General features: G+C 38.3%; 1 protein-coding gene across 5 annotated transcripts in view; it reads left to right on the top strand.

Moving 5' to 3' along the window:
* The window catches only part of MGAT5 (alpha-1,6-mannosylglycoprotein 6-beta-N-acetylglucosaminyltransferase), a 114990-nt gene that overhangs the window by 81147 nt on the left and 7582 nt on the right, over positions 1-26261 (top strand). For all 5 annotated transcript variants that reach the window (XM_090143580.1, XM_090143577.1, XM_031590722.2 and 2 more), the window contains 6 exons: positions 681-814; positions 9083-9232; positions 16748-16894; positions 19954-20070; positions 20855-20929; positions 25267-25424. In XM_090143580.1, the coding sequence (XP_089999706.1) occupies positions 681-814; positions 9083-9232; positions 16748-16894; positions 19954-20070; positions 20855-20929; positions 25267-25424 (781 nt within the window). The remainder of the gene's footprint in view (positions 1-680; positions 815-9082; positions 9233-16747; positions 16895-19953; positions 20071-20854; positions 20930-25266; positions 25425-26261) is intronic.

Below are 26261 nucleotides of genomic sequence, written 5' to 3'. Positions count from 1 at the left end.
CTAATACTGCTGAAAAAAGACCAATGGAAGCTAAAAGTAATATAGAAAATGAAGAGTAAATTGTATATCCTTTGCAACTAACACAACAGTTTTGATAATTTCAGTTGTCCCTTTTTTTTTTTTAACAACATATATTTGAGTGAATTAAGCAGTGAAATTTGTATTCTGATTTGCATGGTGTGTCTTTGTAGGCTAATACTTAGCATAGAATGTATGTTGGCTCTTTCAATATAGGAGGTGAGCCCAAGTAATTTAATAAGATTTATCACACTCAGCAACATACTGCTTTGTTAACAAGCTTAAATACAGTGTTCCTTCAAATCACTGGTATTGTATCTTTGGGATTGTCAAGCTGGATTCCTTCTGGTTCTCTTATCTCTAATACTAAAATGAAGCTGAGTACACAAAAAGAGTCAGTATCATTGGCCTTGGTCCAGATGCAGAAATTTTATTACAGGAAATGAGCCAGAGGATAGCTGCTTACTTCAGTAGACATGTGCAGAAGGACTTAAAATTAGTAAGAGCTATTCTCAGAAATAAGGTAAGCAAATGTATCTCTCAGTGAGAAATGTGGTTTGTTGAATACTATGTTCTTTATGCCTATTTTCTTGACAACATGAATGCTTTTGTAACATTAACTAATACTTAAACAGATTCTGAATATGCTCCATTTCTTACAGCTCACACTCCAGATAACAGCTTCCTTGGATTTGTGGTAGAGCAGCATTTGAATTCCAGTGACATTAAACACATTAATGATATCAAAAGGCAGAATCAATCTCTCGTTTATGGCAAAGTAGATAATTTCTGGAAGGTGAGTTTTCTGAAGACGTTTGCCTGAATTAATTTATTTTGATCAATATAATAAGACATAACTCTCAACTTAGAGGTATTCCTTTTTTATGAACCTTTTAAATTCTTTGTCTGAAAATAAGCATTTAAAGAATTGAATTGAAGATCTTGAAGTCTTGCTGATGAGGAAACTTGTATCTGTCTAGATTAAGTTGGATCCATTGTTATTTATGCACACCCTACTAATGGATTAACAATTTTTTATATACTTAATATCACAATAATTTTGGAAGATACAGTAGCTGTTAGAAGCAATGGGAAATTAAAGGCAAGCTTCAATCATTGTCATATACAAATGTGTCTTTCGGTGGTTTATTTTTATTTATCTACAATCAGAAGTGTGATGTATTTTGAACTGGAAGGTGTATTTCACTGAAGACTCTAGAAGTGTGCAACCTCATTTTATTTCTGTATAACATCAGATCTGTGTTTCTTTAGTGTTGTAATTACTGCAACGTCTCTCCCATTTGCAGAGGAGTACTGCAGAATAACAACACTGAGATCTGGTCGTATTTTCACCAAGTATCATATATTGGGCTGCATAAAAAAAACTCATATTTTAAGTCTTGTCAATTGCAAATGGAACTGATAGGTACAGACTGTGCTGTACAGAGGACCAACTGACAGAACAGCGAAGGCACACCTGTTTCTCACATTTTCCTTCCTTTTCTCTTGCTTGGCATGAGAATATCAGTCTTGTGCAGTTTTCTGACCCACAGAATTAACATTCAGTCTAATAACTGTTAGACAAAACAGAAACTTAAGATAAATGGGAGAATGTTGCCAGGATGTTTAGTAGAAAAAAGATAAAGCTGAATGCTTCTTAGTTCTTGTGGTAAGAAAATTATGTATATTAGCTGTGCATGTTCAGTTGTAATCCTTCAGGTTTATATATGGGTTTATTGTCCTAAGCCATGTAATCTGTGTTTTAAAACGAAGTTTTACTTAGTATCATACAAATACTATGACAGTTATTCTTTTTGATCTCATGGTATAGAATGACTTGCTGTGTCCCCGTTTTCAGTCCACTTTGCCTGCACAGCACTGGCGCAGAGCTAAGATCCTTAAATTCAAGTCTCTTGTGGCTGAAGCTCTTGCACGTTTAGTTTCTGATCTCATTATCAGTCTCTCAGTTGCATGTAATAGTCATCTGTGCTTTCTGACCTGATTTCTACTTTGTGTCAGTAGAACAACCTGTTGAGCATTAGCTGGATTTAAGGAACAAGATATTTGGTAGGTCGCTAGTGGTGGGTTTCTTTTCACTGACATATATGTCTTTCTCAGTCTTCATTAATTCAGAAATATGTATTAATAGATTATCTGCCCAGAGGGGGAGACTTGTGATTGTCTAGTCTGAGATTCTATGTGACATACAGGATACTCATGAGCTGATTAAAGCAAGAACATGGCTTTTTGGAAAAGAACATCCTATAATGAGTTTTAAATAGCACACAATGGAAACCTTACTACTTCCTCTGATTAATTTCTTAATTGCCTTCTCCTTTATGGCTGTGATTTATTTTTATTCTTGTACAAATTTCTAGACTATAATTTCCACTCTTAGTAGCAGTTGTAGGCTTTACTACTGGATTGATGATGTTGCTCTTATTTACCCATTATATTGGTTATGGTAAAGGAAACCCATAGTTATCTTTTGAAAAGCCTATGTGCATGTATTGAGCTGCTGAGAGCTCTGAAGTTTCTGAGTCTTAAGTTTTCTCACACATCTGTTTTCTCTGAACCTTTTCAAGATTGTTCACGTTCCTCTAGAGAAGTGAATGTTACCAAAGGTCATTTGGGCCTTTTACTAGCACCAAAATAAAAAACAAAAAATTTATGCATTATTATACACATCCTCTTCACCATTAGGAACTTTTGTTCAGATTAATTATCATCCAAGATCCTTGAGTCATGTTTTTTTAGAAATGCTACTTTCCAACTCACTGCTCCATTTCAATTAGTATTGCCTGCCTTGTTCCTCCAAAAATGTAGGACATAATTTTTGGCCATATTAAACTGCTTCCTGATAGCTTGTTACACCAAGCACATCATAACTGTAACTGTAGTCATGCCCACATTGTATGTGAAGTGCAATCAATGAAGACAGAATTTGAATTGGTGACAATGTGGGATGTCTTATTTGGAGTGATAAAGTCCAATTCTTGTCATCAACAATAAGCCTGAACTAATCTTGTGTCTGTGTAACTGCTTATTTCTCGTTTCCTTCGTTTTCCTTGTTCAGTGCTCTTTTCATCTGCTGCCATGGTTGTACTGAACTGGACTGATCTGTTTGTCCTGCTACTTGTCTTTATACTGAATGAAGCCAGTTAACAAAAAGTGTAATTTCCACTGTGTATCACTGTTGGTTCTGGTCAGTCATTAGAGAAGCATAGTGTGAAGGGAAGAGTGTTCCGATTCCTAAATTGAAAGGCTTTTTTGGAATATTAGTAACAAATAACTTGCTTAATTTTAGACCAAACTGATTGAAATGGAACCAGGGAGACCATATTGTCAGCTCAGAGTTCATTTTTTTTCTTTTTTCCTGGGAGAGAGGCTAGAAATACTAATATGCCATCATATAACCATGGTTGCAGCTCCTTCTTTGCATCTAGCTAAGCCTGTAGAAGAAAGATCCCAATTTAGTTGTCACTTCATCTTTGCTAGAAATCCTCCTATTCCCAGCTCTGCTGCATGACCAGAGGTGATGAGGCTAGTTCAGACCATCTGCTTAAACTGATAAACTAACAAGGTTATTGTAGCTAAAGAGAGCAGTGGATTGCTTGCAGACAGTGTTCTGTCTTGCCACATCATTCAGTGGGGTTAAATTCTGATATGAAAATGATAAGTGGTGGAAAGAAGAATATAGTGACCCGTGTTCTATCTGCACTGATGGATACAGAGAAATGTATGAAAAATATATGGGCCTATGACCTGAGACCAGTGGCTTTAGTACCACTTTGCAGTGCTTAGGTATGTCTTGCTGGAGGTCGAGAAGGATGTGTGCTGCAGAGACTGTAAGAAATGTCGTCTTGTTTACTTCCTTCTGATAAATAAGTAAGACTTAAGTGGGTTGAGGATTACAAATAAGAGGCCATGAAGAATTTCCCTGCATTTCTAAAGATTATCCTTATATATAAGCTATTGTAGGTAACACTTGCCAAGTTTTGAATGTTTATAGACAGAGGTTTAGAGTTTTTATCTGGGATTTCTAGCAGGACTAAGGAATAAAGAGAGACCTCCGTCTAAGTGACGTAGAAGGAATAGATAAAATCTCAGTAAAACACATAATGCTTTCCATTATCAAAATTGGATTTAATTACAGAGCATTTCAATTAAAAGGGGATGCTTAAAGCCTTTCACATCTTCTTAGCTCCTATAGGTCTATTTTTTCTTGTTCTTCCTGCAGTTTCCCATCTTACTTATAATTCCAATAATTCTGCCCTCAACTGTAGAAAGAAAAGAGTCAAGATTCATTTTAAATTCTAGTTTTGCAGGCTGACATGAGAGAAGGCAAAATTTGACCTGAATGAGAAAATACTCATCAAAATGTAGCTTCACATTTGTATTATGATTGCTTTTGTAAAACGTTGTGTTACGTTCATTGCAGCTGCTTTAAGAATATTTTTATGTTGAAAGACGCATTTTATGTTTGTTGCTAATGCCCCTGGACGAGGTGTGTATTCTTAAGTGTGTAATGTCTGCAGAGCAAGTTTTGAAGAATTGTAAGTGGGAATGTTTACACTTTAGCTAGTTTTTATTGGGAAAGTACATAACCAAGGCTATTTATACAAAGCTTTCCCCTTTATAGCTCTGTGACGTGTGTAATTTCCCCACTGTATTCCATGTTGGATGAATTGGGAAGAATAAGATGGGGCAAAGCCAGGAAAAACTACACTTCTAGGGAATGTTTCTATTATGAGCAAAGATCGGTGTTTTGCTGCTGGCAGCATTGCATTTCTCTTCCTTCTGATTGTTTTTTTGTGCTTCAGATTTACTGATATACTTTGAATGAATGTTTCATTTCACTTTTGGAGTGAGAAGAAACATAAGGGAAAAGATCCTTCTCACCTTTTCTCTCTCACCTGCTCAGTGCACTCACAAACTTACCTCGTAGTTTTTTTCTTGTCCTTCAAATTTGCAGCAGCACTGTGAGCTTTTCTATCGATTAAAACTTGCCTTTGCTGCTGCCACTGCTCACCAAGAGCACTGTCCTTTATGCCACTTAGTAAGCTGAAATAAACACTTTAGTCAGTGATCAGCTTCACTTTTTTTCAGATCTGTACAGCTGCCCTATAAACTAGTCAGGTGGTACCAATCAACATCATTGTCTAGTAATATTTGCTTACCACAAAACCAACACAACAACTTTTTCTTCCTGTGGTCTCACTTGCTAATTTCTCTTGTACCCCTGTACTTTCCTGCTTCAGTGCTTATAGTGCACAAGTACTTCATATTGTTAGTTCTGGAAATTGCCATTCAAAGAGCAGGAAATTCTTTGTTTAGGCATTAATAAGCACTGGATAACAATGAAATTGGCAAATCTTCTAAAAATCTCACTGATAAAAATAATAATGTAATTGTAAAAAAAATTTTAAGGAATAAATGGAGGGAATGATCAGTGACATAGATAAATACTGGTCTTTATTGAGGTGCTTTATTCATTCCTTGTGCAAATATATATGTATATCTATATTTATGCAAACAAATACTATCTATGTATGTGCCAGTGTATGTTTTGTACAGGCATTTGAGGTGAGTGCCTAACAAGAGGTTCATAAACAGACATTCAGGGAACACAAAAGCACTGTAAGGTTATATAATACTTCCTTTACATATTCTCTCTCCTTCCAGATTTTTTTCAACCCAGGGAATTATCTGATTACTGATAAAGCATTCCTTGACCAGTTTTTGAGATCTCTTAAGACCTATCTTCTAAGCATGGTCTAATCTTGATCTAATGCAAAAATGAAGATTTTTTTCAAAGCTTCTTAAGCATCTTATGCCTGCATCAGGCTCAGTTATGCACTGTGAACATACCACTGGGTTTTGGCTGACCTTGGACTTTTAGCAAATAAGCACTCTGGTGTTTGAACCTTGAGACTTAACAGTATGCACTTCGGAAATACACAAAGAACTGTTGCAGTAATTCTTTCTTCACTGTATTATGTTTCTCAACTTGTGTAAAAATAATTGTGTTCTGACTTGTTTCATTGTTTGAAGATGGGACTGGTTATATGCCTGTTTTACAGTTTGAACTTTCAACCCCTTCATCTGGTTTGGGACTCTGTATCAAGATTTGTGTAATGTAATAAGCCTGCAGTTCTGTGCATGTGGTGGTTAGTTTTGTTCCTTGCTGAATTTCTAATATTCTGTGTCGTTACTCAAGTGGTCTAAAATTGCAAAAATGCATGAAATCTTTACACTGACAAAGTGTATCACAAAGTAATACATGGGTGTCCTTTATCATGACAAGAAAAAAGCAGAGTTTAGTTCTTCATTCATCATGTTTCTGCCATGTACTTTTGTTGCACTTCATGCTTTTACTTTTTGATGCACAAAATGTAAAATTTCAGCCTTCATGCTGCACCTCCCTGCCAGCATTTTCTTATGGAAAGACTTATCAGCCTGTTGTCATTTGATTGCTTTGACAAGAAAGGCCTTACAATGCCTTTGAAGGTAGGTGGAAATAACTGATGTACGGTAATGACAGTTCTTCACTCAATGATCAACAAATACACTTTTCTTGAATGGCAAGTTTATTTTAGCTGCTAAAAACTCGTTTCAGAAAGAGCTTGTATGCCTGTTTGTTACTGCTGCCCTTCCATTTTGATTCTGAGGAGAAATAATTTGCTCTATTTTGATGCAATAATATTTCACGCTCTTAAGTTTTGCATTGCAGAAAATGAATATAGTGAATAATGCAGCTTGACCCAGACTGTGAAGAGCAGTCTGATATTGCTTTACTAGCCAGCAGCCCATGATCATGATCTCTGCATTTCTTTGATCCTCTTTGAACTAACTTTAGGTAAAGTAAAAATGAGGAGTTTACTACTTTTTTTTTTTTAAGATTAAAGAAAACTTAAATCCACAAGCAAAACAAACTCAGGAAGTGGTTTAACAATGAAAGGAATGCTCTTATTTTGTTTGCACATCACATTTCTTTATTTACTTGCAGTCCTTGTATTTCTAAAGGCTATACCTATGCTTTCTTATTCTATAATTCATTGTTCTAAGTGTTCAGAATATTTTTGTCATTTAAGACCTTCCCTACTCCCCAAAAAGTGCAACTATAAATACAGCATGGATGCCTACTCTTTTCATCCTCCTTTAACCCTGCATTCCTTGTTTTGTAGCAAGCAGTTGCTGGAATTTAGATAGAAGATGGCACATAAACACAGTAGGAATATTCACTTTGTTAACATGTGATTTGGGAAATATTTTTAGGATGAATTCTATGTCCATTATATGTATCAAAGAATGTTTCCAGCAACTTTTGTAATGGACATCACAGGTGTTTCTCAGAAACCCTCTAGATTTTTATTGTCATCATATACAAGCAGGATGTGAAAATGGGACAGTTGTGTTGGTCCATTTCATGTTAGTCTTTGAAATTGAGATAATGGGTAAGAATAAGGTGGCAGCAGAGCTAGTTCAGATCAGAGATTTATCTTCTCTGATTCCAAAAATAGCCAAGACTTGAGGTGTAAGAAAGAATGCAAAGTTTTGGAATTGATTTTCTTTTAACGAAATGTATGAGCTTCTCTAAGTTTCTAATTATGTTACTTTATTTTACTAATAATGGGAGGAACATCTCTTCAGATTTGAAATAGAAGCAAAAAGCTTATTTTTTAAAAAATGCCATGTATTAATTAACAATAACAGCAACCCTTTGTCTCCATTTGTTGCCTATTTTACATAATGCTTAACACAGGACATTGAATGGTGCAGTCTTGGCCGACCTAGCAGAACAGAGTGATTCAGTAATGAGACAGGCAGTTCACTTCATCAGCTACAGTCCTAGCAGCAGAGGTAGCAAAAGCAAGAAGCCGATCATTACATGACATTAAATAACCCGTGCATTTGAGTGTGTATCAACAGTTCATTTAGGAAGGATGTACTAGGAAGTATTGATGTTCATTCATCCAGGCCTGATGCCCTATTGCTTCTCCAAGATCTGAAAAGACAGGTTTTTTCCCAGTTAACTTGCCCTTTGAATGAACTTTGGTAAAATTGTTGCCAGCTAAGCTATCACACAGGGCTGTGAAGATCGGGGTACAGAATTTACATGACAAAAGTAGTGATTTGAAGTAGTTCTTAAACACTGTCTTGCTGCCAAGAAGTTAAGAAACTTGTTGCCTAATTTTAGAGTCATTACTAAGACTATGTGCAAATATTGAGGGGAAGTCTCTGATCTCTGCTGCATACTGACTGTAAATGCAGTCTTTAGCTAATTGCTTTTGGAATACTAGTAGTCTTTAAAACTCAAAAAAACATATGGCACTGAATATTAAAAGTAATTCTTGTTTGCAAATTAGGATGGTATACTGTTTTCTTGTGGGCTTTTTATTTTGTTTAATGCAACAGTATAAATCAGTTTACTCTGGGTGTTTTCCAAAGTGCTTTTTAAACTTTAGGTAATTGGAATATTTGCAGGTATGTCATGAGCCTCAGATACTACACATTTAGATAAGACGATGTCATTTGGCAGGAGTGTAGCTTATAAGGTGAGATTCAAGCTTTTCTTCACAAAGAAGGTGAACAATTACTTTGCTACATCTCCAAGAAAATCAGAGTGACAATTTGATATTTTGCAGTGAGGTCATTTATAGCTTTTCTTGTTCTGGGCTTGTTACTGTTTTTGGTTTTCACAATTTGAAGACAAGTACTGTTTAGGCAGTGCTGAGTATACAACTACCTGGTGACCTATGTTTTATCCAGTTAGAAATTAATAGAACCTTGGTATTTACTTATTTATTACATATATTGCAAATGTTAAATCTGCTTTTTTTTTTTTTTTTTTTGAAACTAATGAAAAAGAAAACTAAAAATTTAATGAAAGATTGGATATCATGTGAGTCACATAGAGAAAATGTAAGAGTGACCGTGTGAGGAATCGTGCAAGAAAATGTGAGAATGAGAAAATTCTTCCTTTTCTGTCATTTTGGTATCTTATCTTAATCTCTGCTTGAAATGTGTAAAGCCTGAAAATATTTTATTGTTGCTATTACAGGACAAGAAGGCTTATCTGGATGTCATTCACACCTATATGGAAGTCCATGGAACTGTTCATGGGACAAGCACGATTTATATTCCTGGCTATGTAAAAAACCATGGTATACTCAGTGGGCGGGATCTGCAGTTTCTACTGAGAGAAACCAAGGTAAATTTGTTAAGGAAAAATAGCAAAAGTAGGTAGAGACAGTATCTGAAGTGCATGCATTTCACCTCCTACAACTGTGCTCCTAATTTTAAAGTACTGGAAATATAAATGAACCAATGAAAAAGAGATTTAATTTTCTTCCATATGCTAATAACACCTTTGTGATTATGCCCGTGTTTTTTGGATTGACAGCTACTACTAGAAAATTGGGACGACTACCTACAATCTAGGGGAGACATTTAACAACGAGCTTGAAAAACATGGCTAAATTTGTTTCATTTTCCTAAATGTTGTATTCGGCTCAAGGAGATTATCAGCTGAGAGAATACTTTGTTTTAGATCCATAATGTGAAACTTAAGTATTATATGAAAGCTATACAACTGGAATGCTTGCTTTGCCCTACCAATGACTTTAACATAAAGTGACCCCATTCTGTAGGGAGGAAAAGAATAAAGGCAAACCCCTCATTCTCCATTCATTTCCTTCCCTCTGCTCCAGTTGTGCAGAGATGAGAGAGAGCAGAAGAGTATGCTTTTTGTGGTATGCTTTGCCTGTGGCTTTGTCGTCGAGGGAGGTCAAGATAAGGGACAGTGTATACATTTAAATAAATAAGCTTTTGTCCCTGCAATTGGAATGCTTTGTTGGATTTTCATTGCCATTCCCATAATCCTTGTGGAACATTTTACATCACTAAGATGCTTAGTATATTACATTTAAATAGAATGTTTATCTTTCAGTTGGTGAAATAAATGGGGTTGTGTATTTAAAATTAGCAAAACATATAGAACTTACTCTCCACTGTTGATGGTTTCTTGCTGTGCACATCCACAGAAGAATCTATTAAAAAAGAAAAGAAAAAGCATTTTCCAGTCTTCCCACATAACAGTAGAGATCTCCTTTGAATGCTGGGGGAAATGATGGTAATTTGACATCTCTGCGTGACAATTGTTGGCAAATTATGACTTTTTAAAGGCAACCACTGGGTGTATGTACTTCATACTACAGATGCACATAATGTTGCAGATTAAAAAGTCAACATTCACATTCATCACAGATAATACTGAGATTACACAGCTTTTACCCTCGTGGAGTATGAAATCACTGTATTAACCACATTACTAATGTGGGTGGAATTTTGACATTGTAATAACCCCAAGCATAAACAACCACATCTTGTGGAAAAAAAAAATACATTTTATTGAGTGGAATAGTAAACTAAATTAATGAGTTTCCTGCAGAATTACTGGTGTCCTTATAATTAATTAAAAAAAAAAAAGCAGCAGTTCATAATACAAGTTATGTTTGAGTAAATCTTCATCTCTAATTCATTATCAGCTGACTTAGATGTATTATACTAAAAAATGTTATTTTTATTATTAACTGGATAGCTCCTCCAGTTAGTGGTTATATTTGGTATATGCTAAGATGCAACATAAAGATATAACTTAGGACAAATTCAAGTTAATGTGTGTTTTACAGTTAAGCACAGGGTTTTATGATCGAAGTAGCAAGTCTAGTTTTACTCCATACTTTGACTAGTGAGATCCAATGGAGGATCCTAGCTTATAGAGGCAAGGTACTCCTGTAATCAGCAAGTTGTTTATTTCTCACAAACTGAATTTCTGTGAGAAGTGTGGATTCAATCTATACTCTTTTCAGAGTCCTGCAGGCACTTGATTTTCTATTCTATTGTGCATTGGTGGTTTGTTTTTCACCTACCACTGACAAAAATTCTTTCAAAATGTACTGCATTATTTTTATCAGATGGCCAAGAAACACACTGTGGTTCAGAAAAATTAAAAGATGTAACCAGGCTAACAAACCTTTGGCCTGATAATAAGCAGTTAGGAGTCCATCCAATTCTCCTAATAATTATTTTGTTTTATCGTCAGACCAATCAGAGTGCAATGTAGTTCTGATAATGAAATATATCTTACTGCACCATTAGTTTTGGTTATTACCCCTGTATAATTCTTGTTCCAATATACCTAGCTCAAGATAAAAACAGTGGCATCCTGATACTGAAAGTGGAAACTGAGAATTATCATCTAATTGAATTGCACTTTTTCAGTTGGAGCTGTTTGATTTTTTTATTTGGGATTTTATTTTAGTTTTTGCTAACTGATGTTTAGCATCTCATAGGTTCCATGGCTTTTCTGCTTTAGCATATGGTTGATTCTTAGTGTTAATCTACATGCTTGATCTAAGTCTTCTTGTTGCCTGTACATTCACAGTTTCTGATTCTGATCTCCTTTGAGATAACATTTTAACATAGCTTAGTATAAAGCACCATTCACCTGTCTCCATTTGCCATCTGCTACATTTGTGAATTCATCATGTTGATATCAATAGTTCCTGGCATTGAATTGCTAGCATCAGTGCGGGCTTTTCACAGAAATCAAGCTGACTTGAAAGGGAGCATTGTGCCCTGAGAAGCTTCCTGTGAGTGTGCACATGCATCCAGTGATGTCCAAGGATACTTTTTAATCATAATCACTTTAATTGCCAGGCAACGTGACCAGGCCCCATAATGAATTTAGTTAAGGTTTTTTGTCACTGAACAATCAGTGTGCTGAAAATCCGTGAACAACAGGAGCTGTACCTCACTGGTGGCAACATGTGTGTGTGCAGAAGTCACTTGAGCCATCTAGCCTGCTGCTCACTGGCTCTAAGCAACAAACTTTCCCGTTAAGCTTCCAGAAACTTTTTGATTTCTCTTTCTAAACATACACTTCAAGATCCAAGGGCAAAGATTCTTTCATTGTATATAATTTCAACATTGTGGTAGCACATTTTTGTCAGGTCAGTTTGGAAATGATCTAGTTTTAGAAAGTCAGAGCTAAATAATACTTCAACAAGTCACCCAACTGAAGTGACCCACACCTGTCAGCTTACTTTCCAGCACTTTATTTTGCCTTTAAACAGAAAATTCCAAAGGTAACAGCTCAGACAAGGTTTTTGTTCATATTTGGTACTTGGTATAGGACACAGTTATTCTCAAAAGCATGCAGCTGCCATTTTCTCCTAGAGTACATCACAAAGCAATCCATTTCAGCATAAGTGTGTTTCTTAAGCGGTGCTACTCAACATCAATCTTGGCTAGTTCAGCTGTGTGGTGTATAACAAGCAGCAATTCCTGAGAAGATATGGATCCATTCAGCACCTCAGAGCAACAGAAGAAGGCAAGATGCAGCCTCCATGCCAACTCTCCTGCTCACAGCTGGGCTGGCACCAGGCTGTCCTGGGAGAACCAGCACTGAGATTTTGAGAAACACTCCTCCTTTTAAGAAAGTTTCAGGTGCAACTTTGTGCTCCCTGTCCTTGCAAATTTTTTGAGGGAATCCAAATTCTTCTACTGAACAGTCATTTATGCTTTCGGAATGATGATTAATGAAAGTAGTGCACCTCCCCTGTGAAGATAGGCTGAGGGAGCTGGGCTTGTTCAGCCTGGAGAAAAGAAGGCTGCAGGGTGACCTCAATGCAGCCTTTCAGTACCTAAAGGGAGCCTACAGAGGGGAGGGGAATCAACTCTTTGAAAGGGTTGATAACTGCAGGATGAGGAGAAATGGTTTTAGTTGAGGTAGGGGAGACTTAGGTTGGACGTCAGGGGGAAATTCTTTACAGAGAGAATGGTGAGGTACTGGAACAGGCTGCCCAGAGAGGTTGTGGATGCCCTGTCCCTGGAAGTGTTCAAGGCCAGGTTGGATGGGGCCCTGGGCAGCCTGGTCTAGCATTAAATGAGGAAGTTGGTGGCCCTGCATGTGGCAGGGAGGTTGGAGATTCATGGTCCTTGAGGTCCCTTCCAACCCTCACGATTCTGTGATAAGCATAAATAGAAAAATGAACTTGAACCTTTTTTGATATTGCCTTTTATGAAGTAATGTACTTCTCACTTCCAGACTCATCAAAAAACACCTGAACAGGCATTTAAAAAGCAAATCTGTTGTGAAGATATTTCAATCACAAAAGGAAAAACTTTTTCAGAAGGAATCTTATATAAATGAGGAAAATGTATTGAGATAGTAAACTACAGACTTTGCTGTACTTCTCTTTCCATAGTTCAGAAGAGAATATACAAAATAGTCCAGTAAAGAGGCACACAAAAGCAACAATAAACTACTAGCCCAACAGAGTCAATGAGATGAAGTGCACTGATGCTAGGAAGGGAAGAGAAAAAGAGAAACACTCCTGTTTGTGGAGCTGCAGCACTTAATCTCTGAAATATGAAATATTTCTGTTCCGCTGTTCAGGATTATATAGTTAAAATATTCAGCCCTTGTTTTATACTTAGGGCTGTAATTTAGATTATTTCTTCAAGAACTCATTTTAATAACAACCCAATATGTTGGTGTAAATTCCATGGGTAAATTGCTTAGTGTTAACTGAAAGTCACTGATTTCAAACAATACATAATTTTAAATTTGCTTTTCATGGCAGTGGTTGCAAAGTGCTTGTCATGTCAGATATCATGCCAGAGAAGTCCCCATTTAGCTACTGCACCATGACAGAAATGCTGACATGCTCAGAAAAGTGGTGTTTTGGGTGCTGTGATGCACACTGGCCAGCTCAAGAGCCTGAAATTCTGTAGCAGGAGTTCATTTCACTGCAAAGGCAGAAAAGGTTTCTGAAGAGCCAACCTTATGATAAACCAAAGGAATCCTGTAAAGGTTTCAACACCTGTGTATTTGTTTAAGCTGTGCAAGTGAGATTGCAGATCCGAATCCCCATCTTTGATTTGTGCAGATCTGCAGGTGCACATGGGTACCAGACCTTGCAAACAAGGAAGTGGTTAAAAAAAAGGAAATGAAAGAAAAACGATGCTAATAATCATTTCACATCTATATTTATCTTGCTGTTATCTCCTGTAGATATACTTTTATACTGTAAACTCCTCCTGGCAATCATCTCGTTACATATGGTGTAAGCATACACCGCCTACTGTGGCATGTACCCACTTAAAGAACTGCGTGAATAATAACGGTGTGGCTTTCTAAAACATTTTGAAGTTGAGAAAAATGCTCACATACAGAATGAAGTGCTTTCAAGCATTAACTTACCAGTGACGGATAAGGGAATTCTACTTTGCATAGCAGTTTTGCTCCAGCTAGCAAGTCAAGATCATGGCCAGCCTTCCTGGATGTGTGCCCACGGTCACGCTGCCAACATGCTCAGATGTGAAGCTTTTCATTATGGAGCTGCAGCCACAGGGTGAAGCAGTCGGGTCTGCACAGGCTCAGCATGTGGGAAGAGAGCTGTGGTCAGGAGCCCGGTGTGGAGGCAGCAGTGTTGTTTTGTGTCACAAGCATGTAGAAATATAGTCTGTCCTAAATCAGGTGGGTGAGAGCCTTCTCTCCACACAGTCTTTACTTCATATTAAGCAAGGAACTTCAGTAAGACCAGTTTCCAGCAGCAGGGTGTAGATTCACTCTGGGGATCTCAGCTGAGCTAATGAAGATGATGTGAGGGAGAGTGCTGGAGGAATTAGGGGGGCTGAAAGGAGGAGCTGGGGGCTGCAGTGTGAGGCCCAGGGCCAGCAGGCAACGCACACCAAACCACCATTCTAGCCATAAGGAACATCTTCCTTTATTTCTTCAAAGGTATGCTGCTGCTTAGAAGTAAGGCTTGAAAATTGATGTGAAACAGGTGGTAGGCTATTTATTATAGATTAAGTGTTGACTGTGTGCTCTGGGCTGTCAAAACATAAAAACATGTTTCTTTCCCCATGGAGCTTCCTCCTAAGTAAACGGACCAGTCAGACACAAAACTGTTCAACAGTGCACAGCAGCAGCTTATTAAAAAAGTGAAAAATGAAACAAACAAACCTGCATTCTCTACATAATAGGCAAATACAGGATCATAGGAGAATTGATGCTTCAGATGGTTTTAATTGCTGGTTCTCAGCTAGTTTTTTGCCTAAGCTAAGGAGTAGTTTTACAAAAAAGCAAACATCCTGTGTGCAGATTGTATGAAATAGTTTCACATCTAATTCTTTTCAAAAGATTTCCTTCCTTTAAATTAAACCTCTTTTGGTGTGAAATTTAGTATGTTTGCTTTTTCCTTTTTTTTTTTTTTTAAACTGTAAGATAATATATCTTACGCCGCATATGAAACCAAATTTATATAATCTAGCTTTGATGGAAATAGTTGAGATCTTTTTTTATCAGCTACTGGAGCATTTCCTGTAAGATTTCTCAGCAAGATGGCTGAGAAGCATTGTGCAAGTGAATGACTTTTTTTAACCTGAAAATTGAAAACTGAAGAACCAACATTCAGCTCCATGCTGTGAAAATTGTATGTTTTTAAACAAGGTGAGAAGGTTAACCTTCTTTTTGGATGGCCAGCCTAGAAAAATACTGTTGTCATGGGTCAGACAGGGCCAATGCTGCAATGCCTGTGCACAGCACTGCTGACTACAAGTCTGTGTATTGAGGTGAGGTTAGCTCCTAGAATGGGCCATCAGTTGTGAATCTTGTGTTACTAGCATTCATTTCCATGCTGCAGAAAACAATGGAGAATAGTGTCATTGGAATTTCTTGAATACGTGGTTCTGATCACAATTCTAATACATGAATTCCAATATTCTAACAGTTACAAAGAGTCCCTTTCATTCTGAAAAAATGAGTAGCTATATAAACACATATGCATGTATATAAGGTTGTCAAGAATTGCTGAGACGTTGCTGTTATCATCAGAGCTTTTCATTATAGCATTATACTTCCAAATAAAATTATTTAATTCAGGAATTATGCTAGGCCAAGAAAGGGATCAAGATACAAGTAAACGCTGTGCAACTCTGACAAAATACTAGATTTCTTCACATTGAGGAAAAACGCTGCTTTTTCTACAGCACCTGTCATCTCAGCTGACAATAAGAATAGCTTTGTGCTGAAGCTGACTATAGGAATAGCTTTGTGATGCAGTTTACCTCCTGCAGTGTACCTTGGGGCGTTGAATCCACTTAATCCTTTGCAAACCTCTGCTGACTACTCAGTGTCTTCAGTTGATGTTTGCTGCCACCTACCGTTTTAATTAGACTCAACCGGCTTGCCAGGATCGTGTTCATGTTGGCAAAACCATCTAGTTAGCTGATGTGAGAGAGAGGGAGAACAGTACTGAGGCTGTTCGGTGCGGTTACTGCAATAAAACTTGTACCTGCAAGGCAGCCCAGGAGTTTCATTTGAATATCAATCAAACCACCAAATGATTTCACCCCCCATCCCTCCCCCCCCCAAAAAAAAAAAAAAAAAAAAAATTGAAAGGGTCTGCTGTTTCTTCAGCTACATGAAAAGCCATCTTAGTTCATGACAGAAGATTATTGTCAAATGTGTTTGACAGGACATTCCATTACTGCTTGGGTATGAGGGAGTGAGCTGCTGAATCACATTTTCTTCTTAATGTTGTTTTTTGTAGGCTTGTATATTTTGAGTGTGTGATTATTTATTTTGTGTTAGCCCTTAGCTTTCAATTTTTGTAAAGAACAAACATTAAGACAGACCTTCTTTTCTGCTTTTCAGCTGTTTGTTGGTCTTGGATTTCCCTATGAAGGGCCTGCTCCTTTAGAGGCTATTGCTAACGGATGTGCTTTTCTGAACTTAAGATTTAATCCACCAAAAAGTAGCAAAAACACAGAATTTTTCAAAGGCAAACCAACACTCCGAGAGGTAAGCTTTGTTAATATTGATATGTTAATATTGATGGTTCTTTATTGAAAATGATTGTGGATTTCTTTTTAGTAACACAATATAGAAGTTGCATAAATGCTCACGGTTTATTGCAAGAAGTGTACAACTGTGGTTTTCATTAGCCATCAGTGGGATTAGCAGTCCTTATTCACGTACTGTTAAACTTTACCTTTGTGTCTGTGTGTATGTTCTGCTAATTCTTATTCACAGACCATAAACTAAACTCTATTTGTACAGCTGATGTTCTGACCTGGAACAGGTCGTGCATGATGTGTTGTTGGGAAGCATTTTTACTTAGTGGAAGAAACATGTTACTGTGTTCTTCACAGGAACTAAATAAATGTCTTAATTCTTAGAATAGCTTTTGTAGGATTGTTGTGTATGTTTTTATATTTATTTTTTTCTCCAGAAAAAAATCTATTCAGGCACGGTTGAGCACTGCTATTAATGCTAACAACACACCCTATTTGCAGTTGAACACAGAATGAATTTGGAGAACTGACTATTTGAGATAAGAGGAAAACTAAACCTTAAGCTTACAAAACAGCCAGGGTGTCTAGCCTCTGTTAAGAGAAAAACAAGGCTAAGCAAGCCAGCCAGCTCTGGCATGAGCCTACAACACCTGCAGGCATTTAGTAGTCATGTAACCTTTTCTGATATCAAGTCTTTTACTTGTGACCATAACTTCTTCATAGATGTGTATAGGTATTTCCTTTACATACTTATCCGAAGGAATGCTTAGGTGATGAGAAGTTTGCACAGCAGTATCTCCTAACTGATGCTGTGTTTTGGCTTTATGAACTGTGTACTGAGCAGTGCCAGCATGCTGAGGGGCGAAGGACAGTTTCTATTTACAGCCATGAACAGAAGTTGATTATAAGTTTGCGTGCCAGAGCTGTAAGTACCTTTCAGCTCATCATACCTCAGCCCTTCCCACAGTTTGCATTGCTACCACCAAAGGAGATAGCAATAATGAAAAGAAGCCCATTTGAACCTTCTCCTTGGACTTGGCACTTCTCAGAGCTTTCCTTCTCTGAGTTGTTCACCTGTCTCTCTCTTCTAAAAGTTGTTCTGTGCCCAAACTAGTCAGGCTGCTTGTGACCCACCTATCTCTAGTAGGAGTTTTAGTGCATGGAATGTTCTGCTAAATCCTGCTAACATCTGTCAGCTGTAACAGAAATATTGTGCAGTTGACCTGCACAGAAAAATAATCCCTACTGACAGCTCAGTACAAAACAATACAGTGAACATTCTTCACAAATGTTACTCCATTCATGTGCTCAGTTGATCTGTCAGAAAAGTAACCTTTGCTGTAACTGGTTTCCACAACTGCATTTAGATCCACTTATCTTGGTGCTGATTTCTTGAGTTTAGAAAAGTTCTTCCATCCCTCTACCAGGTTTTTCAAGTACTAACAACAAACATTTGTGTAATTCTGTAAAATTAATTGATTATCCACTGACCAATTTGAAAATTAACTGTATTTTTTACAGTAAAGTTGACCATTGCAAATTGCTATTTCCCACGTGTTCTAAGTAGGGTGGGCAGTTACCTGCTTCCACTCTACCAGGTAAGAGAAACAGGAAGGAAAAAAAAACCAGAGAAATTCACCTTCCAATAGCTTCTTTGATACCAGCGTTTGTACCAAGAGCTCCTCTCCATTTCTCTTCCTTGCAAAAAAATGAAAAAGAAAACACTGTATGCTAAGTAAATCTAGTTGAAATGTGTTTGATGGGTGTGGTTTCTTTCCCCACAGAAATAATTTTCTGCTTTTAGGGAGCAAAAGGACTTTAAATTAGAAATTAATTTTGAATCTACTTAGAAGTATTCTAATAAGTCTTAATTATAGCCAGATGAGTATCTAAAATATCAAGCCTCAGCTAATTAAAACATTTCAGTATTAGAAATGGTTTTAATTTTTTGTGAGTACAGGTGCAGAATGTCTGCTGCAGTAAGAACACGTTGTTGGTTATTCTCAGTGCTCAAACAGTTACTAGCCTAGGAAGTACAGTTGTTCATCTTCCAAATCTGACCTGGCTGTAACGTTGTTCTCTGCCTACTGAGATGGTAGAGGAAGAGTGGTCTAGTGCCTGACTCCTAAGACTTTGTGGAATTTGAAGGACGGACTATGCTCATGTTTTTAAAAGTACAGTGGAAGATTTTTTTTGTTGGAACTGAAAGCAATAGAAATGCAGCTTCTGCAGTGTAAAGTTCAAACAGAAGCATCCTAGGAACTCAGGCAGTTGAGTAGCTCCAGTTAACTAACTAACCAACCTTGTGTTTAGGTGAGAAAAAGAGCAAGGATGGTGAAAGCTGTCACAAAATTCACTTGCAGTGCCATCCTGCTAGCTGAGGAATCTAACAAGCCATCTCTGGGATCACTTTTCTTGGTTATCTTGGAACATTTATTGAAATTGCTTTCTGACCAAGGGTTGAGCAAAATAGCAGTTAACACTCTCCTTGATATCAAATGATGCTTGTAGTAACAGTAGCAACAGAAATAGCAGTCATAATTCATCCTGAGTTATAGAAATGATCTTTTATACACTGCTGCTCATAGAAGCTTGGAACTGTTGGAAATTTGGAGAGACAGGGCAAAGGTGCCAGCTCTGGCAGCCAGTCACACGGGTCCAACCAGGCCTGGCAGCGGTGGCAAGCTGTGACAGCTGGCACTGCTCTGTGACAGAGCTGTGCCCAGCACAGAGGGCAGACTGGGACGCACAAAGAGGAATTAATGTAAGCAGCAACTATTCTGCAATGTTAGACGTTGTGAGAAGCAAAGCCACAAGTGAAAGCATACAAATGTTGCTCATGAGCTGCACTTTTACCAGATCTTCACTTTTCCTACTCAATTCACTCTCTGAATTTAAACATGGAGAATCTGAAAGATAGCTCAGAAGGAATGAAATTAATTGTTCAGTTCTAGCTGAGTTCTTGCATTCTACTAGTATATTTTATTCACTAAACCTGGTGAAGAGAGTGAGGGGGAAAGCAATCCTAGCGCCGTCATCTTTAACAATGCCATTTCTTCCTTGCAGCTAACATCTCAGCATCCCTATGCTGAAGTTTACATCGGGAAGCCCCACGTTTGGACTGTAGACATCAATGATCTTTCTGAAGTGGAGAAGGCTGTGAAATCAATTTTGAATCAAAAGGTGAGAAATGTATTCTCAATTTGATATCAACACTTGAGAGTATATCATGGAACGTGAGTAGACTGCCTCATAGTGTTAGTTTAATTAGGGTGTTGCACTTCATAGGTTATTGGGGAAAATGCTGTCATTCTATCCCTGTTGTATCTGATAATCATGATTTAGTACTGGATAAGTCAGGATTTTACCTGAATAAAACAAATGTGAGATGAAACTCACATTTCTATACAAATTCATTGTAAATCATAAAGCAATGTATATGTTGTGCGTTCACTGAGGCTTCCTTGTTGTTCATAGAGCATTGCGGGCTGTCCAGTACCAGCTTCACTCTTGGCTGATGCAATAGCCTTAGCATAACCTGAAATGCCTGGACACTTATGGAGTGGCATTCTAGTGAGGACACTTTATGAAGAAACTAAATGGGAAAAAAACTGAAGATGTTTTTGAAAGTATCACATTCTTTTTTGTCACAGTGCTTTGTTTTTCACTTCAATTCCAGGACTGAAACTAGCATCCAGCAGGGTCTCGGGCTAGCTTTGTATCTCTTACGTTGTAATAAGCCTTGAAATTCTAGTATTTGGCATATCCTTAAAGATGATCATTGAGCTACTTTTATAGCCATTGCAAAGGAGGAAAAATCAGCTTAAACTATTGATGACTTTGTCAAATTGTGATTTGTTAATTTGCTTCTATTATATGGTATTTGGAATACAAGCTGCTACCACAGTGCACTGCAATGCTCATTTGGACAAAAACACATCTAACCCAATGCACTGTGTTTCAACAGATTGATCCTTATTTGCCCTATGAATTTACCTGCGAGGGAATGCTTCAGAGGATGAATGCATTTATTGAAAGACAGGTATGAGTTTCTATTGTGGGTGAATCTTCTGGTTTACATTGGGAAGTGGGGACCCTTTCAATTCTACCGCCTCCTAATGTTGTTGCTGTTGAGGTGGAAACAGTGTGCAGCCCTTGTTAGACAATTGCTTGCTCAGATGAGGTTCCCATGGGGTTCACCTGGATGCAGACATGGGTACTTGTGCATTGGCTTGTGAAGCTCCCACCTGATACTGTACCAGTGGGATTTTTCTGCATGCAGAGGCTGTCGAGCAGTGAAGACAAAGTGCTGACTACCAGAATATTCACTCTGCTTTTCTGGTTCATCTGTGAATGCCTGATTTACCATATATCTTTGCAAAAGTGGTTATACTTGTTTGTGTTTCAGAAGCTAAAGGAGTTTGGTTTTGTTTTTTTTTAACTATTATATAAATGTGTATATAGACAGATATCTATATGAAGAACCTTCCTTCTTCTGCTGACTTATAGAAGTAGAAAAGCAAAGTAATTTTTCAGCATGAATGTGACTTCTTTTACAGCTGGCACTGAAATGTACACATACAAAAAAACCTTTGGATCACAAAGTATCACATAAATGCAGAGATACTTTTGCAGTAGAACTACACTTAGGCTAAAACCTCTTGGAAGTTTTTTCAAATATACAGTTGGTTTGGGAACCTGTAACTTAAAGGACTTTTGCGTTATTGCATGCTGAGATCAGCAAAAGGTATTGAGTTGGAATAATAAACTGGACAGAATTACATTAGATCCTGATTTCTAGAAACTGAATGTGTGCTTGGACTTCTGCCCAATGCCAGATCTGCTGCAAAGGCCAACCTCTTACCTTTTGTTCTGCCTGCTGCAGAAGAGTGATAAGAATAACCTATATCTCTGTTAAGCTAATTAACTTCTGGAATTTCTTTCAGAAACACTGGATGGGCTCCTGTACCTGTATTTCTAAAATATGACAGTATTACAGATAGTAATAAAGAATAACATGGCTTCGGATCAAAAGATTAAATAAGATAGCTCTGTCCAACTTCCTGCCAACAAACACGATATGCTTTTTGCTTCTACACTGACATCATAGCCTGTAAAAGTCTCTCTGCTTCTTTTGATTCTTCTGAGTTAGCTGTAAATGAGAGGTTTTGTCAATAAGGAAGGTATGGAGCTCAGTATACGGAAGAAAGAGTCAATTTAGAGATTGCCCCAAAGATGCTAAGCTGTTTCTTTGCCCTCTACACCTCCCCCAGGGTTAAGACCTTGCCTTCATCACACCTCCTCAGAACTAAATACAGCACACTAAATACAGTTCGTTGCTTGACTAATTGTGAAAAGCTGTTATTGCTTCCCAGCCATCAGGATGCTCTGTATTGTTATTACCTGCATTTACTTAGCACTATGCCTGACATGTCAGATGAAGCAAAAATAGAGGTGAAGACTTAGTTTTAAAGAGTTTGTGGTTGGACACAGGTAGAACAGAGAAAGCAGAAGTTCTGAACAGGAATGGATATCATAGAACAGTCACTAGATCAGGTTGCCTGGGGCCTCATTCAGCCTCGCCTTGAGTGCAAGGAGCTGGTCTTTTTCACAAGGTTGCAAGGTGCCTTAAGCCTAAGTGTGTGTGGTCTATGTGTTAATTTTTGAATGTGAAAAAGCCAGATGTACAAACATGTAGGTCACCCTATGGGACAGCAAAACTGTCAGATTTCAAAAAATTGTCTGTAATTCCCCACTTGGGTCAGGGTCAGGACAGCATTCTCACAACAGGCATAATGGATACCCTGCATCTTCAGATCCAGCAGCTGAACTGAAGGTCTTTAGGGTCTGGAGTGAGAGCTGCTGAGAGCTGTTGTCACTTTGCAATGCCCCGTTTAACCAGATTGATCCAGCTTTCACTCCAGACTCTTCCTTCTTCCTGGCCCAACCAGCAGCTCAGCAGGTCCCTTGGTCCTATTGGCTCTGCGACTCCACTGATGGCTGTGTCAGCTCTGCTAGGGCAGCACGGGATGCAAACCCAAGGTAGGACTGCCCAGATCAGCTCTGCTGTCAGCCAGGGGTCCGCAGCAGCTCCCAAAGCAGCTGCAGGATTCCCTACTGCAAACTTGGAGCAATTGGATGAGCCAAGGAGGGCTGACTGAGCAGGCACACTGACCTGGAGAAGTGTGGTCCAGCTGAGGAGTACTTGGGAACCCAGCAGAAAATACTCGTGGTTGCTCTCTACTGAATGAGCAAACTGACCTGACCCAGCTGAGCACCAAAGCTGGCAAAAGGAACAGGATGAGGGCATTCAGCTGGAGGGAAGAGCAGGGACAGCAGCAGCTTATTATATAGGCTAAGTCCACCTCACGTTGAAATTATGGTTATAGGTAGCACGTGTGTAACCACAGACTGTGCTGAACTTTAACCTTTGGTTTTAAATAGCATCTTTTATTTATTTTAACATTATGTGTGTGGGATTGTGTGACAAAATAGACTGGGCCAAAGTTACCAAACTTAGGTTGCCCAGTTGATAGGTAAACCAGCCAGTGACAGCACAGCTCTGTGTGCTGGTATCTGTCAGGGCAGCAGTGCTGAGGAAGCCTTCCCATCAGGCTGTGGAGCAGAAATGGAGGCTGGTGTTGGCCTAGATTTGGAGAAATATTTTTCACTAAGACATACTACAAGCTGAAGTTTCCAGCAAATGGTGAAGATTCACAAGACATTTCCTTGTCCTTGAATAACTTTGCCTTCTACCCTCACAAACTAAGGTTCCAATCCAATATTTACAATACTGTAACCTAGATAAATTCCCTTCTGCAACAAATGTTACTTATAAAAGTTCAGAATAAGCAGAGCACCCGAGTCCAAATAACAAAGCAACCTTTATGAAACAACCTCATTAAGAAATACTTTAAACCATCTATTGTTAACCTGTTTTATGTAAAATTATTCTGCCAAAAATACCCACTAAAATTACTCTTTTCCAAATAGGAAAGTTTATTCTTTTTATGTTATAGAATGCACTAAACCAAAAAAATTAATGCAACCTATTAATGACAAATATGAGTAAAAAAAAAATTAATTTGCAGTGGGAGTTCATGAAAATTCACTCTTGCTCTCTGAATTTTTGTTTCTTCTCAATTTGTGCCTGAAGCACAGATTTTGTTTCTCTAGCACATTTAGATGGCTTTCCGTACACGTGCCTCTTGCTACTTTGGTTCATCAAAATGATATCAGATAAAGCAGCTGTACAAACTGGCAGTTCATTTACAGTGATTATATGAAATTGCTTATCAGAATAAGTGTCATAAAACACAGACAGATAAGATCTAACTGTGATCTTCTGCTATGTGCTATCAGATGTTTGAGAGATTATTTAGGATATTAAATTTGTGGTTAAAGCTGTGGGTACAAAGCTTCCTGCTTCAGCAGAGGAAATCTAAACAGAGGAGGAAAAAAAAGATAGAATTGGTTTAGTTTGGAGGTTTCATTTCATTAAATTTTGAAGTAGTTCTGTCTTTCTAAGCCCTAGGTCACAGTCTGGGACCTGTTAGTACAAATATTTGCTTTGTCAAGAGAAGGCAAACCATGATGGTGATGGAGTGGGCCCAAACTTTCTGATGCCCATCTGATGAGAGTTACCAAATACTGAAGTAATGGCCAGCTATAGTGAAATGTTATTTACTTTTTTCATTTATAATGCCAAGACTGTAAAAACTTTTACTTTCTTTTTTGTTAGCAGGTGTATTTGGATACCATTTCTTCTTTCCCTCTCTTGCTGCACATGACACTTGACTGCATGTATTAGGGCCAGTTTCTTTCGTTGTTGCAGAGCACTTTGACTGTCAGCTCAATCAAGGAGAACAAACAGACTCTCTGAACCCTGGTTGCCTTATAGAAATCATCAGTCTTTTGAGTTCACTTCCTCAGCATTGCTGTGACTTCCCCTGATGCTGCCCAGATGGCTCACTACCTGCCACAGAGACATGTCTCACCCGCAGTGTAGCTGACCCCTGGAACTTCCTGCTAGACTTTGTGCTGCTACCAAAATAGTTCTGCTAGCACAGAGCTGGTGGAACAGGAGTCATAGAGGCAAAATGGGTTGGGTATGTGGAAGTAAAGAGAGATTCAGTTACTTGTGATTAATCAAAGGTAGGAAAGAAACTGCTTTGGGAATAATGATACCACCCCATTTCAACTAGGAAAGATGGTAGTTCGCCCACACCAAAAAATTCTTTTTATTCTTTGTCATAGTGATTTTAGTACAACCACAGTGAGCTCTAAATGAGTGTTTGGAATAATAATCACTTATTTTATTAATGGAGAAAATTGCTAATGGGACACTGGATTCATCACAATGAAATGTTGTCACTGCAGGATTTCTGTCATGGGCAAGTGATGTGGCCCCCACTAAGTGCCCTTCAAGTGAAAATTGCTGAACCTGGAAAATCCTGTAAACAAGTTTGTCAGGAAAGCCAGCTCATTTGTGAGCCTTCCTTCTTCCAGCATCTTAACAAGGACAAAGCTCTGCTTAAGTAAGTACCCAAATGCACAAACATATTATTTGTCTCTTTCTATAGCTCTGGTTTTTGCCACATAAGATGCTTAGTGCACGGGCTCTGTGAGCAGGGGAGGTGTCGAGAGGCACTGTGTGTTTTGGCAGCAGCAACCCATGAGGTCAGCAGTCCATCCTTCACAGCAGCGGATGGTAGGAGTTACTGCTGTGCCCACAGCACTGCTCCATGCAGCATGTGTTCTTGCACTGAGGAATACAGCACAGAGGCAATCACCAAGCCAAAAATTCACAGCTTTTCCTTCTTCCCTCCACCTCCTACGTGCACGCTCTGCACGCTGCGCTGCCCTTTGGTATGGAGTTGCTTGCAATGAGCACAGATGCTTACTCTGCAGTATCACAGATGCCAGGACTATGATTGTGTTTGAGTGGGCTTGTAAAACTTGGGCATGTTGCAGCCTTGGCTGAGCAGGTGCACTGTTCTGTATTACTTTTGCCACATATTCCTGAGAGCTAGTGAACTGGCATGGTGCCTTACACTAATCCCAGCCACGGCTGGCAGTGCGGTGGAGGGAATGATTCAAAAATTAAATGTTTTGTTGCAGTAAATAAAACTCTCTGCACATTGTGTGATTTCTACCAGTTACTTGCATGATCTTAATGCAGTGCCTAGTTCTGCTTTTCTTTCATTTATTGAGCTCCCTCTTTGGTCACGATTAACATCCATACTGGGAAACATATATTCATTAATAATTCCAAGTACCATCTCTGCAAACCTTTTGTCAATAGCGTCCTGGATAAAGATTTCTGATCCCTGCTGCATTTAGAGGTATTAGTACCACTTTATAGTTCTTACCAG

The sequence above is a fragment of the Phasianus colchicus genome, chromosome 7 (assembly GCF_987193195.1).
Source record: "Phasianus colchicus chromosome 7, bPhaCol1.hap1.1, whole genome shotgun sequence".
Classification (NCBI taxonomy): Eukaryota; Metazoa; Chordata; class Aves; order Galliformes; family Phasianidae; genus Phasianus; species Phasianus colchicus.
The sequence above is the reverse complement of the archived record's forward strand: the minus strand, read 5'-3'. Positions and strand labels throughout refer to the sequence as shown.